The sequence below is a fragment of the Astatotilapia calliptera genome, chromosome 14 (genome assembly GCF_964374335.1).
Source record: "Astatotilapia calliptera chromosome 14, fAstCal68.1, whole genome shotgun sequence".
Classification (NCBI taxonomy): Eukaryota; Metazoa; Chordata; class Actinopteri; order Cichliformes; family Cichlidae; genus Astatotilapia; species Astatotilapia calliptera.
Window position 1 is genome coordinate 9,226,745 of NC_137435.1, and position 13,943 is coordinate 9,240,687.

At 39.0% G+C, this 13,943-nt stretch overlaps 2 protein-coding genes across 5 annotated transcripts in view; both read right to left on the reverse strand.

Moving 5' to 3' along the window:
* Window positions 1–9,547, reverse strand: part of nbeab (neurobeachin b) — a 214,782-nt gene extending 205,235 nt beyond the window's left edge. Inside the window, exon 1 of the mRNA XM_026191618.2 lies at window positions 8,483–9,547. Within this exon, the coding sequence (XP_026047403.2) occupies window positions 8,483–8,755 (273 nt within the window). The 5' untranslated portion in view covers window positions 8,756–9,547. The remainder of the gene's footprint in view (window positions 1–8,482) is intronic.
* Window positions 9,548–12,041: 2,494 nt separating this feature from the next.
* Window positions 12,042–13,943, reverse strand: part of stard13b (StAR related lipid transfer domain containing 13b) — a 63,275-nt gene continuing 61,373 nt past the window's right edge. For all 4 annotated transcript variants that reach the window (XM_080288894.1, XM_026193281.2, XM_080288893.1 and 1 more), the window contains 5 exons: window positions 13,785–13,899; window positions 13,453–13,674; window positions 13,140–13,357; window positions 12,866–13,042; window positions 12,042–12,724 (listed from right to left, as the gene is read on the reverse strand). In XM_080288894.1, coding sequence (XP_080145020.1) covers window positions 12,607–12,724; window positions 12,866–13,042; window positions 13,140–13,357; window positions 13,453–13,674; window positions 13,785–13,899 — 850 coding nt within the window. In that variant the 3' untranslated portion in view covers window positions 12,042–12,606. The remainder of the gene's footprint in view (window positions 12,725–12,865; window positions 13,043–13,139; window positions 13,358–13,452; window positions 13,675–13,784; window positions 13,900–13,943) is intronic.

The following is a 13,943-nucleotide window of genomic DNA, read 5'->3' on the forward strand; positions in this document are numbered from 1 at the left end:
GATATGGCCCAGCCCTAACCACAAGGATACTTGACAACCTGCAGAGACCTCCTGAAAATTAGATACAACAGTGGAGCTGTGCCTCAATAGCAAAAACGCTGAATACTTTCCTTAGCTTTGTTCTTGGTTGAGGACAAGAAAATGCATATCAGCATTCTGGCTGAATCAGTCAACAGTTCAGGTAAATTACTTTTAAATAAACAGCTTTGAACAGAATAAGAATTTCTATTTTTCCTTAGATCCTAAGAAGATTATCATGGAGTAGATCAGAGGAGACTGCTGTTGGCAGAAATTGGATGGCTTAGTAGAGAATAAACTTTAGAAGGGAAAGACAATTTTAGCATACTGTAGTCCCCTCTAATACACGTGGTTCAAAGTGGAAAATAAGAAAAGGCTGAGTGAAGAATTCATAAAGGTAAACACTGCTATTCCTAATGAATGTTAAATCTCTCATTATAAAGAGCATGAAGCCTACTGCTTTTGTCCCAGGTACATTAACAGCATTAATGCAATGCCTAATTGAGCCACGTAGGTAAATTATCTTTCATTACACTGCTCTACACAGAGGTCAGTGCACCACACAGCTACAGAAGAGCATTAGCAAAACATGTTTCAGATAAACGCTACATTTAGAGTCTCTTGTTATGACATTTAACACAGCAACGGCCACATCACAATCAAAACAATTAAATGTGTTCCTGTTCTGTGTAATGCCATTAAATTGAGAATGCGTGCATCTCATCTCTTGTCGTATTAAATAGTTATTCCGTATATGCATGCAGTGAGTCTGCACAAAAGACATAAAAGAGTCATGAAGCCAATATAATTTTTAAAAGAACAAAAAACAACTATCTGTAGAACTGCACAAGGGCCCAGAGGTCATATTGATCCAAGATTGATCAAAGTGTGAAACTGACTCAACAGCAGCAGAGGGACACTTACAGTGTAGGCCAATAATAACTGAAAGCTGCTTAGACCACATACAAGTCTCAGCACTTGTCTTTCATCCATTATCAATTTTCATATATATTGAATGTCTCTTGATGGCAAGTGAGCTTTATTTTAAATTGTCTGATTCCCTGTTTTTTTGTTTGTGTGTTTACTTGGTTGCTTACATGTTGGTTTTAAATTATAACATTTCCAGCTTCTCCCGCCTTCACAGAACAGAAGGAGACTGAAAGTCTTCCTTTTTTGTTTTTGCTGTGATTTACATATTGTAAAAAGGGTCCACCTTTCGTTTTTTACTTCCGTGACATTGAAACAAAGTAAAATATGCCTTTTTTTTTTTTTTTTTACAGTGAAAATCAACAATCAGTATAAGAGAAGAAACAAAGATAATTTGCAGAACAGAACCAGAATCTACCAAGGTCTCAATAACCAGAGAAAACTTGGGCCAAGTATACCTTTACCACTGCACCAGTAATATCATGTTTGGTTTTAAAGTATACTTTAAAACAGCTAGGCAGCACGGTGGTTAGCACTGTTGCCGCACAGCAAGAAGTTCCTGAGTTCAATTCCAACATCAGGCCGGGGTCTTTCTGTGTGGAGTTTGCATGTTCTCCCCGTGTTTGCATGGGTTCCCTCCGGGTACTCCGGCTTCCTCCCACCGTCCAAAGACATGCAGCTTGTGGGGATAGGTTAATTGGAAAAATCCAAATTGCCATTAGGTGTGAATGTGCGACTGAATGTGAGTGCGAATGGTTGTCTGTCCCTGTGTGTTGGCCCTGCGACAGACTGGCAACCTGTCCAGGGTGTACCCCGCCTCTCGCCCTATGACAGCTGGGATCAGCTCCAGCGCCCCCCGCGACCCTGAAAAGGAGAAGTGGAAGCGAATGGATGGATGGTTTTAATCAGAATCAGAATCAGAATCAGGATACTTTATTGATCCCTGGGGGAAATAATTTTTTGTTACAGTGCTCCATTTTAAACCAACATTAAGACAAGACAGACAATACGCTAACTAAGAATAGTACAATATATACATATATATACATACATACATAAGTCACTTATAAATAAATATTTGGAAAAGAAACATGTGTAGTTGTAGCAGCAAACAGTGTGTTAAGTGGATGCGTTGTACAGGGAGATGGCCACAGGCAGGAATGATTTCCTGTGTCGTTCAGTGGTGCTTTTCGGTAATCTCAGTCTCTCACTGAACGAGCTCCTGTGACTGACCAACATGTCATGGAGTGGGTGGGAGGTGTTATCCAACATTGTCTTTATCTTGGACAGCATCCGCCTCTCCGACACCACCTTGAGGGAGTCCAGCTCCATCCCCACAACATTGCTGGCCTTACGGATCAGTAAGGTGCAGATCGCAGATTGATGAGCACCACTGCCCCCTCTCAAAGCTGAACACCTTTGGAGTCTTTGGAATTAAGAGATCTTATTATACTGACACAACTAATATACAGCAATGCACAAAAGACAAGCTATCCCAAGGTAAAAATCGCAGGGTTCAAGCTCGCCTTTGTTACACCATTTAATTCCTACGGAATTACATCAACCTTGAAGGCAGAACTCCACAACCTGTTTTCTACTACATTATCTTAATTACAGCTTTCATTTGAGGCTGGCTATACATGAAAGATTAATGACATCTCTCTTTAATTAGGTCTGATAAGGGATGGTGGCACAAAACAGTACCATCTCAGTGTTTTGCTCATTCAATTACTCTATTGCACAAACAAGATTTTGTTTTAGGGTCATGTGGGGGGAAAGCTATTTAACTCTTATTCAATTAACTTGTTAACATATATAGTGAAACAATGCTCAAAGAACGTGTCAGACTGGTGCTGCTCCAAGCTGTTCGATCAATCACTTAGATGAAATATACAGAACATTCTCATTATGCTCTGTATATTTCATTACATTTGTGGGGCTTAAGCCTATCTAAAAGTTCAGCTGGCAGAGAGCAAAAACACTCTGAATGGATGATTGGTACATCACCCTGGCCACTGCTGCCCACACCTACAAATATTAGATATTTAAAGTATTCATTACGGCTAAATGTTTGGACTGTGGACAGAACAGCTATAAGTAACCAATTAGGGCTCCTACAAGAGGTTTTCGCACATACAGTACAGCCCTGAACTTGGATCTGTATGATAGAATGCAGAAGTCTGAGTGTCTGGATCAGACATGAAATGGTCTTTAACTTGCCAGCTCCCTATTACAATGTCTGGAGAATTCACTGTGAGTAAGTATATACCATGTGCCCTGCCTCCTGGATCAGACACGAAGTATTTCCAGTAGTGAAACTGTGACATCATGTGAGAAAGATCAACTTCAAACAATGTCGCTCCATGATTCTCCTAAAACTGCCATACGCTTTGCCTTTTATTGTAAGGTACATTCATGCCTTGTAACTCTATCACAGATGGGACACCGGTTGCCCTCGGCTTAGCCACGACACACAGTCGTGTGAAAAAGACAGTTTTCACAGGACTCTAGGCAATTCTGTTAAAAATTAGGTGCACTGCTTCCAGAGGAATTAAGAGGATTGGAAGAAGCCAGGGGCTGCTAATCAAATGCACTTGATTAACTGATCATCAGCAAATGTAACCACCTCTATAAAAATCAGTTCGCTGGTCTGGAGAAGTCAGGTGTGTTAACACAATCTTCCCATGAGTGGACATCACAGCAAATTCATTCCGAGGTCAGACTGTGAAAGGCTCAGAGAAACAGCAAAAAACCCAAGCACATGATCTGAGACTCTAAAAGCCTCAGTTAACATGTTAAATGCTGAAGTTCATGACAGTACAATTATAAATTCTGTGGCAAGACTTTAAGAGAGCTGTCACACTGATAAACGCATGGCTAGATTCATGCAATAAGACAAAGACACTTGGTTTGAGGCCAAAAGAAATGGGGACTAATCTTCTAACATCAATCAGAAGTCACTCAAAGTTAATCAAGGTAATCGATTGAAACTAACACCATCTTGTGTTGTGTTGTTCATGATACTAAATACAAAACTACTTCTGACTGTACTAAAGAAGCATTTCAGCTCAGCTAAGCATTTAGCAGACCAAAAACTTTAATCTTACAAGTGGGTTTTCGAACTCTTAGACAAGCCCCCGTTTGTCACAATCCAATTCAACGTATGTGACAAAAAGAAGGAGATGACACATAGTTGTAAGATGCTGTTAAATAGTTAAATTAACTAAAAAATGGAACCAAAGACTACTATCAGTTGTTGTCAGCACATCAGTGTCCAGGCAATGTCTGAGTGCGCTTTCAGCTGGCTGACAGAGGGAGAGGAGAGGACAAGAAAAAGAGGCCCTCAAAAAATTCTGGATGGGCTGATTGATGGAACCCTGAGTCCTCAGGCTCATGTGTGCTGCATGCTAAATTGGGTCACCTTAACCCACCAATTACCTAGAAGAGAAACACAGGTTGTATGGAAAACAGCCGAACCCTTCGGTCGTCACACTCTGGCCAGGTACAAAAAGTGCTTCATTCCCACAAAAAGGAAAAGCCCAAAATTCTAGATAGCAATTACTTCACTCTGTAAACAATTTAGTAACACAGAAACTTCATTTTGAGGAGACAAGCTGCACTACACAACTGCAGTGTTTACCCCTTGTTGACTGCTGTCGACAATCAGTGAACACATCACAAAGAAAACCAGTTTTAAAATTACAAATACCAATTTAGTGCAGACAAATGTTTAAGCTCCAGAGCCTTCTGGTGCAAAGCACTCGTTGTTTAAGTATGTCAACTCTCCAGTTTCTTCACCTTTATTCAGTATGGCAGCATCTTGACTAATTTGGCTTTCACTATAAATTAAAGATAAAACAAAGATGGTTCTCATTCAGTGAAACTGAGCTCTAGAGTATTTTGTTATCTGAAATAATCAATCAACCATAGGCCAATATGCATCACTGCACTTGTCATAAGGATAATTCTAGCAGCATTTGCAAATAAGCTCATGAAAATAACTCATTTGTATGTTGACCGTGTAATCAACAAAACATCAAGGGTATAAACTCACTTGCCAATTAATTAGGTACACCAATTCAGCTGTTCATAATCCAAATATCTTATCAGCCAAACACGTAGTAGCAATTCAATGCATTTAGACATATGGATATGATCAAATCATGCTGAATTTCATGTTGAGCATCACAATGGTTTACAGAGAATGGTCCAAAAAAGATAAAAAACACTGGTTAATATTAGAGGTCAGAATCACAGATGGCCATACTGCTTTGAGCTGATAAGAAGGCAATAGTAACTCAAAGGTTTACAGAAGAGAACCTCTGAACACACAGTTTAATTCAATTAAATTGAACATCAAACCTTGAAGCAGATGGGCTACATCACCAAAACACCACAGCGGGTGCCACTCCTGTCAGCTAAGAACAGGAAACAGGTTATAATACACTGTGGCTCACCAACATTGGACAACAGAAGATTGAAAAAATGCTGCCTGATCTTATGAGCCTGCTGCAACATTGAGATTAAAGACATATGTTTAATGGTATAAGGGGGGTTTTATTAACAATTCTGGACCCCTTAGTACCAACTGAGCATTGTTTAAATACCACAGGCACCCTGAGTGTCACTGACAATTTCCATCCTTTCATGAACACAGTGTCTCCTGGTGCCTGCTTAACAGCGAATTAAGGCAGTTTTGTAGGCAGAAGGGGGTCCAACCCTGTATATAATAAACTGGCTGGCGAGTGTACAAAAAGCTTGCCTTCAATTTCTCTTTTAAGAATGTTAGTGCCATTTCTACCTAAGCTGGCAAGACAGTCAAGACAAGTCATACTCGCGAGGACTAAGTAACAGACCTTAGTGTGGCCTTAAGGGAACACTGTACAGGCAAGATTTTTCTAGAAATTTATTATTAAACTCCTATTTTTGACAACTAATGTAAGATTTCACAACCCTTTTATAGACCACTGGCCAACAAGGTGAGGCATTAATAAATTATTTTACGCATCACCACCCTACGTTAGCAGTTTCTTTTTCTTTAAAAAAATGTGGTTCCGACCAAATAAAATTAGCATCTACACAAATTTGTTTACCTGTGACAGCAGCATCAATACTATAGAATCATACTAAATCAGTTCTTCCATCTTGCCTCCTTGCTCCTTTAATACATCCCGTGGTAACGAGAATCCTTTATCAACATGTCAGTGTTCCAGTCCACAAGTACTCTGTAGTCATTACTACATTACATCAATACTTTGTAGACAAATCCATTTTCAACCTGCCCTTCATTTTGAGCTTGACTACACACAGTTACTGCAATCACATGAACACAATCTGTCCATAAACAGATACATAAACACCTGCCAAAGCACTCAGCTGCTGAGTTAGTTCCCATGACAGTATCTCCATGACACACACACACACACACACATTCACAAGGTGAAAACAATAGCAGCCTCTCTATCATGGAGCGGAATGAGCATGAGCAAGTAAGCCTTGTGATAACTCTGACCTGACATGACAGTGTCATCTTTTGGTGTTAATATCAACCAGTTATTGGCACTACATGGGAAGCCATGGTGTCAGGGTCATGATAATTATGTGCTTGGAAGCCTGTATCCATAGGTCAAGGTATCTTGTTTGAGTACCAATGTTCAACGTATGGATCATACGTTGAACAATGGATCATTAGAGCATACCTGACTTTCTTCAATCAGAGAATCGTTAAATTATTTATTCTTGGTGCTAATTATTAACTTGGAGAAACTCCTCAGAGAGACAGGTTCCAAAAAATGGTCATAAACTGCACATCTGGAGTAGAAAACAGAATAAAATGTTTACATGACAGATGTTCGAGCTGGTATCCTTAAACCACAATTTTCTGAACAGTTTCCTTAGAGAATGAGAAAAACATTAATATTTTATTACTCTACAGCTGGATCCCGTGAGGCAAACTTAAGGATTCCTCAGAATGCCCAAATACTGTACACTCAAAAAAAAACCAAAAAAAAAAACCCAGCCTGATCTTGTAAGGATAAATATAAATGTTTTCACCATTTTCCCTGACTAGTGAGAGCCATACACACTTTTTGGATATATAAACAGGGAGACAGAATAACAATTACGGTCTAAGTTTATGTCTTTTTTGTGTGTTTGCAGGGACATTATTTTGTTTGCGCTATAAAAAAAAAAAATCAAGCAGGATCAAACTGACTGATACCCAAAATGCCTAACCAGAGCAGACCACTAATTACCCCAGTTAATTAAATTCATCATTCAAAACAAATTGAGAACAGATGAGGCTGGAAAATGATTTGATAAAAATGCATCTTACTGTACATTACAAATAACTGAAACTAAATGAGCACAGGGAGAAAGGGGAAGCTGTGACATTAACACTTTGTATTCAGTAGGTCAAGAGAATAAACCAAGAGGCTGCAGTGTTATTCCTTGTCTGGTGTGCACATTTCCTGTGAAAAAAGCGCTGCAAAGTGTGAGGGGGCAAGGTGTCAGAGACTCCAGCTATTGCAGTACTTCTCTCATGCCTGAACATGCCAAAGGCTACAATTTGTCCTGCTCCACAAAGTGGATCTCTGTTGTGCCAGAACAGGTCGTAATTAATCTCTAGTGTGCTAACAAGGAGAGGCAAACTTCTGCAAACAGGCTGTGCAGTACTCCTGCAGATGGTCAAAGCAAAAAGGTATTAACTGCCTACACAGTCTATTTATACACCAGGACAGCAAACTGGTTTCACTTGGTTAGCCTGGTCATATATGGGTTCAAATTCTCAAACACATTGTGCTGAAATCATTCATTCTTACTTTTTTAGAAGCAGCAGTGAAACAAAATGTTCTACAGGTAACAGTAAATGTATATGGGCAGAGGGTGGTGACTATCATACTACCACAAGATACCACATTTTAATTAAGTGCAGAATCTATATCTTTAACACGCTGCTGGGGAGCTACACTGATCACATCACAAAGCAGGGCTATAGTAAGTCTGGGCTCCGTGAGAATAGCTCCCCTGCAGTTGCCAGGTCTATCCCTGAAATTTTCCCACACTTAGAAGAAGCAATTGCCTTCCTGCATGGGCTCATATTTTACTTTAACATGAATACCACTTGACATTGCCCTTTAAATCCCAGCAAGTGATGCACTTCACCTGCAATGACTCTGCTTGATTTGCAGGAAAACACAAGGGAAGCTGGGACTTTGTGGGACTTCTTAGAAAACTTGAGCTATGGCTTTGTGTTCTTACCTCCACCTCCTCCTTCCTTATCTGTATGTGTACATGTGTGACTTTTAACTGTTCACTGCTGTATACTCTCCCATATCCTGGGGCAGCTGCTCATATTAATGCTGTAAATAATGTAATTATTATTTCCCCCCGCTCGATGTAAAAAATAAATAAATAAATAAATATTATTTTGTTACATGCACGTTATATTCTATTAGTTGCCACTGAACACCAGTGATGATTTGGGGTTTGTGCAGTAATGTCCAGTCACAAAGTGATAGGTAAAATGTTTGCTTACCAGATTCAGCACCGTTTCAACAATATCCCGGTTGCTAACCTCTCCAGCCTGGATCAGTCCGGTAAGAACGGCAAATTTCATCTTGATATTCCGGATAGGAACCGATGGATTCATAATCCCAGCCGGGAGGACCACTGAACCTGATCCGGACATCATCACAGTCTCACCGGCCGCAGCGGAGACTGCAGCCGCGTGTTGCCCGTGACCTGGAGGAGGTTGTCGGTCCGAGAGCGACAGCGAGCCCGGCATTGTCACCGGTCTACCGCTTGTCATTTCCAGCCAAAGCGGGAGCTTTTCAGGAGCTGTTACGCTTTATCTCTGCAATATACTTAATCACTGTTCTGGAGCATCACGAAAAAAAATGAAATAAACACTCGAGAAAAAAAACAAAAAAAGCAAAACACCAAAAAAGAAATCACTCTCTTTCAGTGAAATCCACTCTGGGGAGTTCTGGTCAGTAGGTCCTGTGTGAAATCGGTGCCGGGCAGTTTACCGAGCTGACAGACCTGCGATGAACACACAAAGCTGTGTGTGATTGTGCCGCTCTCAGGATGTGCGCTGTTCAGTGGCTGTGCTGCCGTTACCGCCATGTTGCCGCCCCCTACCTGTCGTCTCGCTCACTACGCCTGCGTTGTCTGAGATACCGGAGACGTGTCGCTTCGCCGCGTTCTCCGCGGCGTGGGCTGGAACAGCCAAGACCGGCTGGCTTCAATAACTTTAGACAGACACTTAATGTAGACAGAAAAAATAGACCGTGTTATCCTGATGGGTAATGACTTTCAACAGGTTTCTCATTTCCTTAAGTCAAAATTAGATTTTACCGGTGAAGGTTAGAGATTTATCTATTTTTTATTAGAGATGCTAATTTAGTAACTTAGGTATGAGAAAAGTTGTCATTGGAAAATAGAAAACAATTATATGTAAAATAAAGTAAAATAATATGAAATCAACACTGAGTAAAATAGAAATGGACGGGATAAAAAGAAAAGAAAACCACATGTGGTGGAAATATTCGCATTAAAAGCAGAGCCAGAGCCGAACATTACAGATGACTTCCATTGTTGGTGCACCAAACTGTATTTACTGTATTCAGTGATGAGTTGGTACACCTGAATATAATACCTGACCAATGATATTATGCGCATATACCAGCTTGCTAAAGATACCTGTACTCCTATCAAAAACGAGAATTACCAAATAACTCACTGTTGCTTTTATTTACATATTCGTGAAAGGTTAATCAGCACTGCACATGTACACTTGTAAATGTCTGTATTGTAGCTGACAATTATTATTATCTTTCTCACAAAAATGTATGGTCGTTTCGTTATAGAGCGCCAGGTGTGGCATAGTTCATGAAGGACAAATGTGACCTTGGATAATCTTTTATGCAAGGCAATATAAATTTAATTACATTAGGATGAATACTAATACTGAGACAGGGTTTCTCTTAACTTTCCTACTGAATTAGGGAGCAGTCGTCTTGTGGACACACAATCGAATGGACAGTGTAATTATACTATGCAGCATTTCTGCCACTCCCCCCCACCTTAAATGTTTTATGAGACAATTAAGAGGGCTGACTTCTCCAATATCTTTTACATGCCCTTATTTCTCACAGAGCAATGACTAAAAGATACACTGTTAGGGCATTTTCCACTTATTTGTTTTTTTTATAAAAGAAAGAAAAATGAATAGATGGATAGATGTAATCCCATACATATAGATACATTTTAGAGAACGTTTCTGTGCACAAACATCTGTTTTGTTTGTTTGTTTTTAAAAAAGATAATAATCAAAGAATCAGTTTCCAGCATTTATATAAAACAGGCTGGCACTGACAGCTTGGGACAATTCTGTCAATCTTCCTTTCTGACAGTCGGAAGCTGAGCGTGCCTTTCAAGAGCTCATTAAACAGATCTGTGTCAGCATGGCTTCAAAAGAGTCGTGTCAGTTTTTACTGCTGTGCCTATCATGACTACCATTGTGTAATTTTGATGTATTTTGTGATAAACCACCGCAAAATGATCCACATTGTAATATTTGCCAGTTCACCTGCGAATGAAATGTAGAAGTTTGTTGAATGACATTGTTTTTACTCACGTTTCTCGCGTTCTATTTTTCTCTTGCTATATCTTCGCATAGTGGCTTAGTTTGTAGAATGCATTGTATAAGGCATACATATATTCTATTTTATTTTTTCTAATGTTTTGTCTCTGCATATCAACGGGTCACTGAATCAATGTAACTGAGACACAAACACTGCTAGTGTTGAACTGAGATCAGTGAAGGAGGCTTGGTCTACACACACCAACGGCATGTACATAAATGGCATACAAAAACCTAGACTGCCATCAAAAATGTATTATATATGTATGGTGATATGTTCTCAACGTGCTAAAATAAATAAATGTACCGATGGCAAGATCATTAAGAGGAAAAATAAAAGCTGCCACTGTAAAAATCATTGATAAAGATCATCAATCTGCAAATAGAGGAGCCATCTAGTGGCAGAAACTGACCGTTTTCCTAGTTTAACCCAAGTTACCATATATGTCTTGATGTATTCTCAATCATTCAGGTAAGTAAATCTCCAAAAGTTGATTCTGTTCATCTGGACATAGCGGTTTCAGTGGGAGAAACGTTTCGTCACTCATCCAAGTTACTTCTTCAGTCTCAGCTGACTGCAGGTTTCCCCAATCTTATAAACAGTACATTTGCAAGTTACCATATAGTTACCATGTAGTTTGGAAGAAAAAAGCCAGAGAATAATAAAACAGTCTTTATTAGCTTTTTCAACCCCTATTGAGGTGGCATTAGAAAAGCAATCAATTTCAGATAAGCCATCCTCTGTGCACTATTTCGAGTCACATGAGTTTTGTAAAAAGCCAGCAGAGGTCCCTCTCATTCCAAATCAGAGTGAAGTGTATTTTCTTGCTCGGTGTATGAACTTTTGTATTTAAAAATATTTAAGTATTTTTAAATGAGAATTTCTGACACCTCTTAAACGTCTGTAACAAGTTCTTAGCTTCTTTTGAGGATTAATCGAGTTCACATACTCCCAAAAATACTGTTTAAATTTTTACTTATTTTTAGAATCAGATAATATAATTAGGAATCAGCACACAAAGCATTTCATCATTTTCATGGTTTTATTTTTTTTTTTAAAAAAAAGAAATTTTTGGACCTGACTGCACAATTCAGTACCCTAAAGCAGGTATGATCAAGTCAAACCTTAAGTCACCTTCTTCACAACCACTGAAGGTCAACGTTTATTACAGTTACATCCATTTCAAAATGGCAATAAAGGAGCAAAGTAAAACCAGCTTACAATTTTGTACCATGTGTTTGACAGAACGGTTCACACAGAAAAATTAATTAATATATGGAAAATTAACATATGTACTCATTACCCCTTCATATATATATATATATATATATATATATATATATATATATATATATATATATATATATATATATATATATATATATATATATATATATATATATATATATATATATATATATATATATATATATATATATATATATATATATATATATATATATATATATATATATATATATATATATATATATATATATACATACATATATACAAAATATACATTCTATTTAATTTACAGTATATTCACACACACACACACAGACACACATATATACACTTGAGTGTACATCATAATAATTATAGCTTTAAATCTGAAACAAACAAATATATGCTTCCCAGAAGCATTTCAGAGCTCGAATGTCCTAGACATTGTAGAAACAATAATACAATAATATTATTAAAGATAATTATTATAACATACAGTTTTAGAAACATGAAGGTAAATAAAATAGTCATAAATGTCAATGATATTGGCAGGATAATTAATTTCCCAATGAAGAATTATGCTCAGCACCTATAAGATGTCCTCTTTTAAAATTGTGCAATTTCAGAGGAGCAATAAGTTATTATCAGAGCATTTTGCATTCAGACAAACAAACAATAAACTGTGCTTTCGTTCTGGAGCCCCGTCTCTACTTTTTGTGGCTGTTAGCAATGACTCAAAGGCTCAATGTTGATCTCAAGGCTGAGCAGACACAAGCAGCAAAGAATTTCAGATTTTGGTCTCTGGGCCGTCTGTGATTAGTGGCTGAAAGGAGTTGCGGATTCGGGCAGCTTCTGCAGCACAAAGGTGGCCGAAGGCTTTGTTGTACCAGTCTGGAGTCCGTCCCCTGAAATCAAATCACTATATTCAATATACTATAGCATACATCACAAAATATTTAGAAATGCAGCTCAAACCATAAGAGAACAACTTTTCTATATAGCACTTTCTAAAAGAATCTTGTGTAAAAGCTCATTGTAGGACTTACTTCATGTCCACTCTGCAGATGTGAGTTAGTCTGGACTTTCCTGAGCCACAGGGCTCTAATAGGTAGTTAGACTCCAGGACTATAGCCCTTATCCCTCCTAAAGGAGGACAGTCTTCGTGCTCTATAGACACAGAAACCAGGGAGCAAGCACCTTTGGGCAAGTCTGTCCTCCATGACCTTGAATGCACAGAAAGAGACTGATTATGGTATCTTAAGAAATACAATTTGAGCTATTCCCAAAATAAGCGATCACTGAGTTTTCTTAAGCACTCACCTAAGAACTACAAAGTCCCTGCTGGGATGAGGGGGCATGCGACTCAGGACATACTGAAACACTTCTGTTTGCCTGTCCAGTGTCTCGCACACTTTCCACTGAAGGAGGTCCATATCCCACAGGTGGCGCTCTCGCAGCACCCGGTTCAACACCACAGATGGCGGCGCTTCCACCTCGACAGACACTTTCCAACGTCTCAAAGGGTTGCCATCTCCCACCTGGATCACACACATAAGACACAAAAAGGATTGTTTTCATGTACCACTATCTTTGAAATAAAGATAGTGGTTTAAGTTTAGGTTAGAAAACTAACCTTCTTATAATAGAGCTCTGTGTTATCAGAGCTGCTGCACGACACCCAGTATTTGGATTTTTCCCGGGCCTCTTTGAGCAGGTTCTGAAGTCTCCCCTCCAAAAGTGTTTGGTATGTTCCATCCTCATCTTCCGACTGCTTGCACAGCTCGTCAATTGTTGGTGCATGCAAATCAGCCTCCACGTAGGAATTACGCGACTGAGTAACCATCTCATGAGGGATCTAATGGGTGCATAAAAGCATAAGGTAAGGCTCACAGCAAATAAAAACAAGACTAGATACTGCATCCAGGCTTTAAATTCTTACTGCATAATAAACACAGGTTCTCGTACCTCAAAGAGGCGGTTGCACTCTATGATCATGTGAGCGAGGCCCTGTGCCGCTGCTAAATTCTCATTCAGATCCTTCTGGTCTGGTCTGCCAGTAGCATACTTCTTATGCATGGCCCTGGAGATTATATGAGGAGAGAAAACCTATTAGGCCAGCAGGGA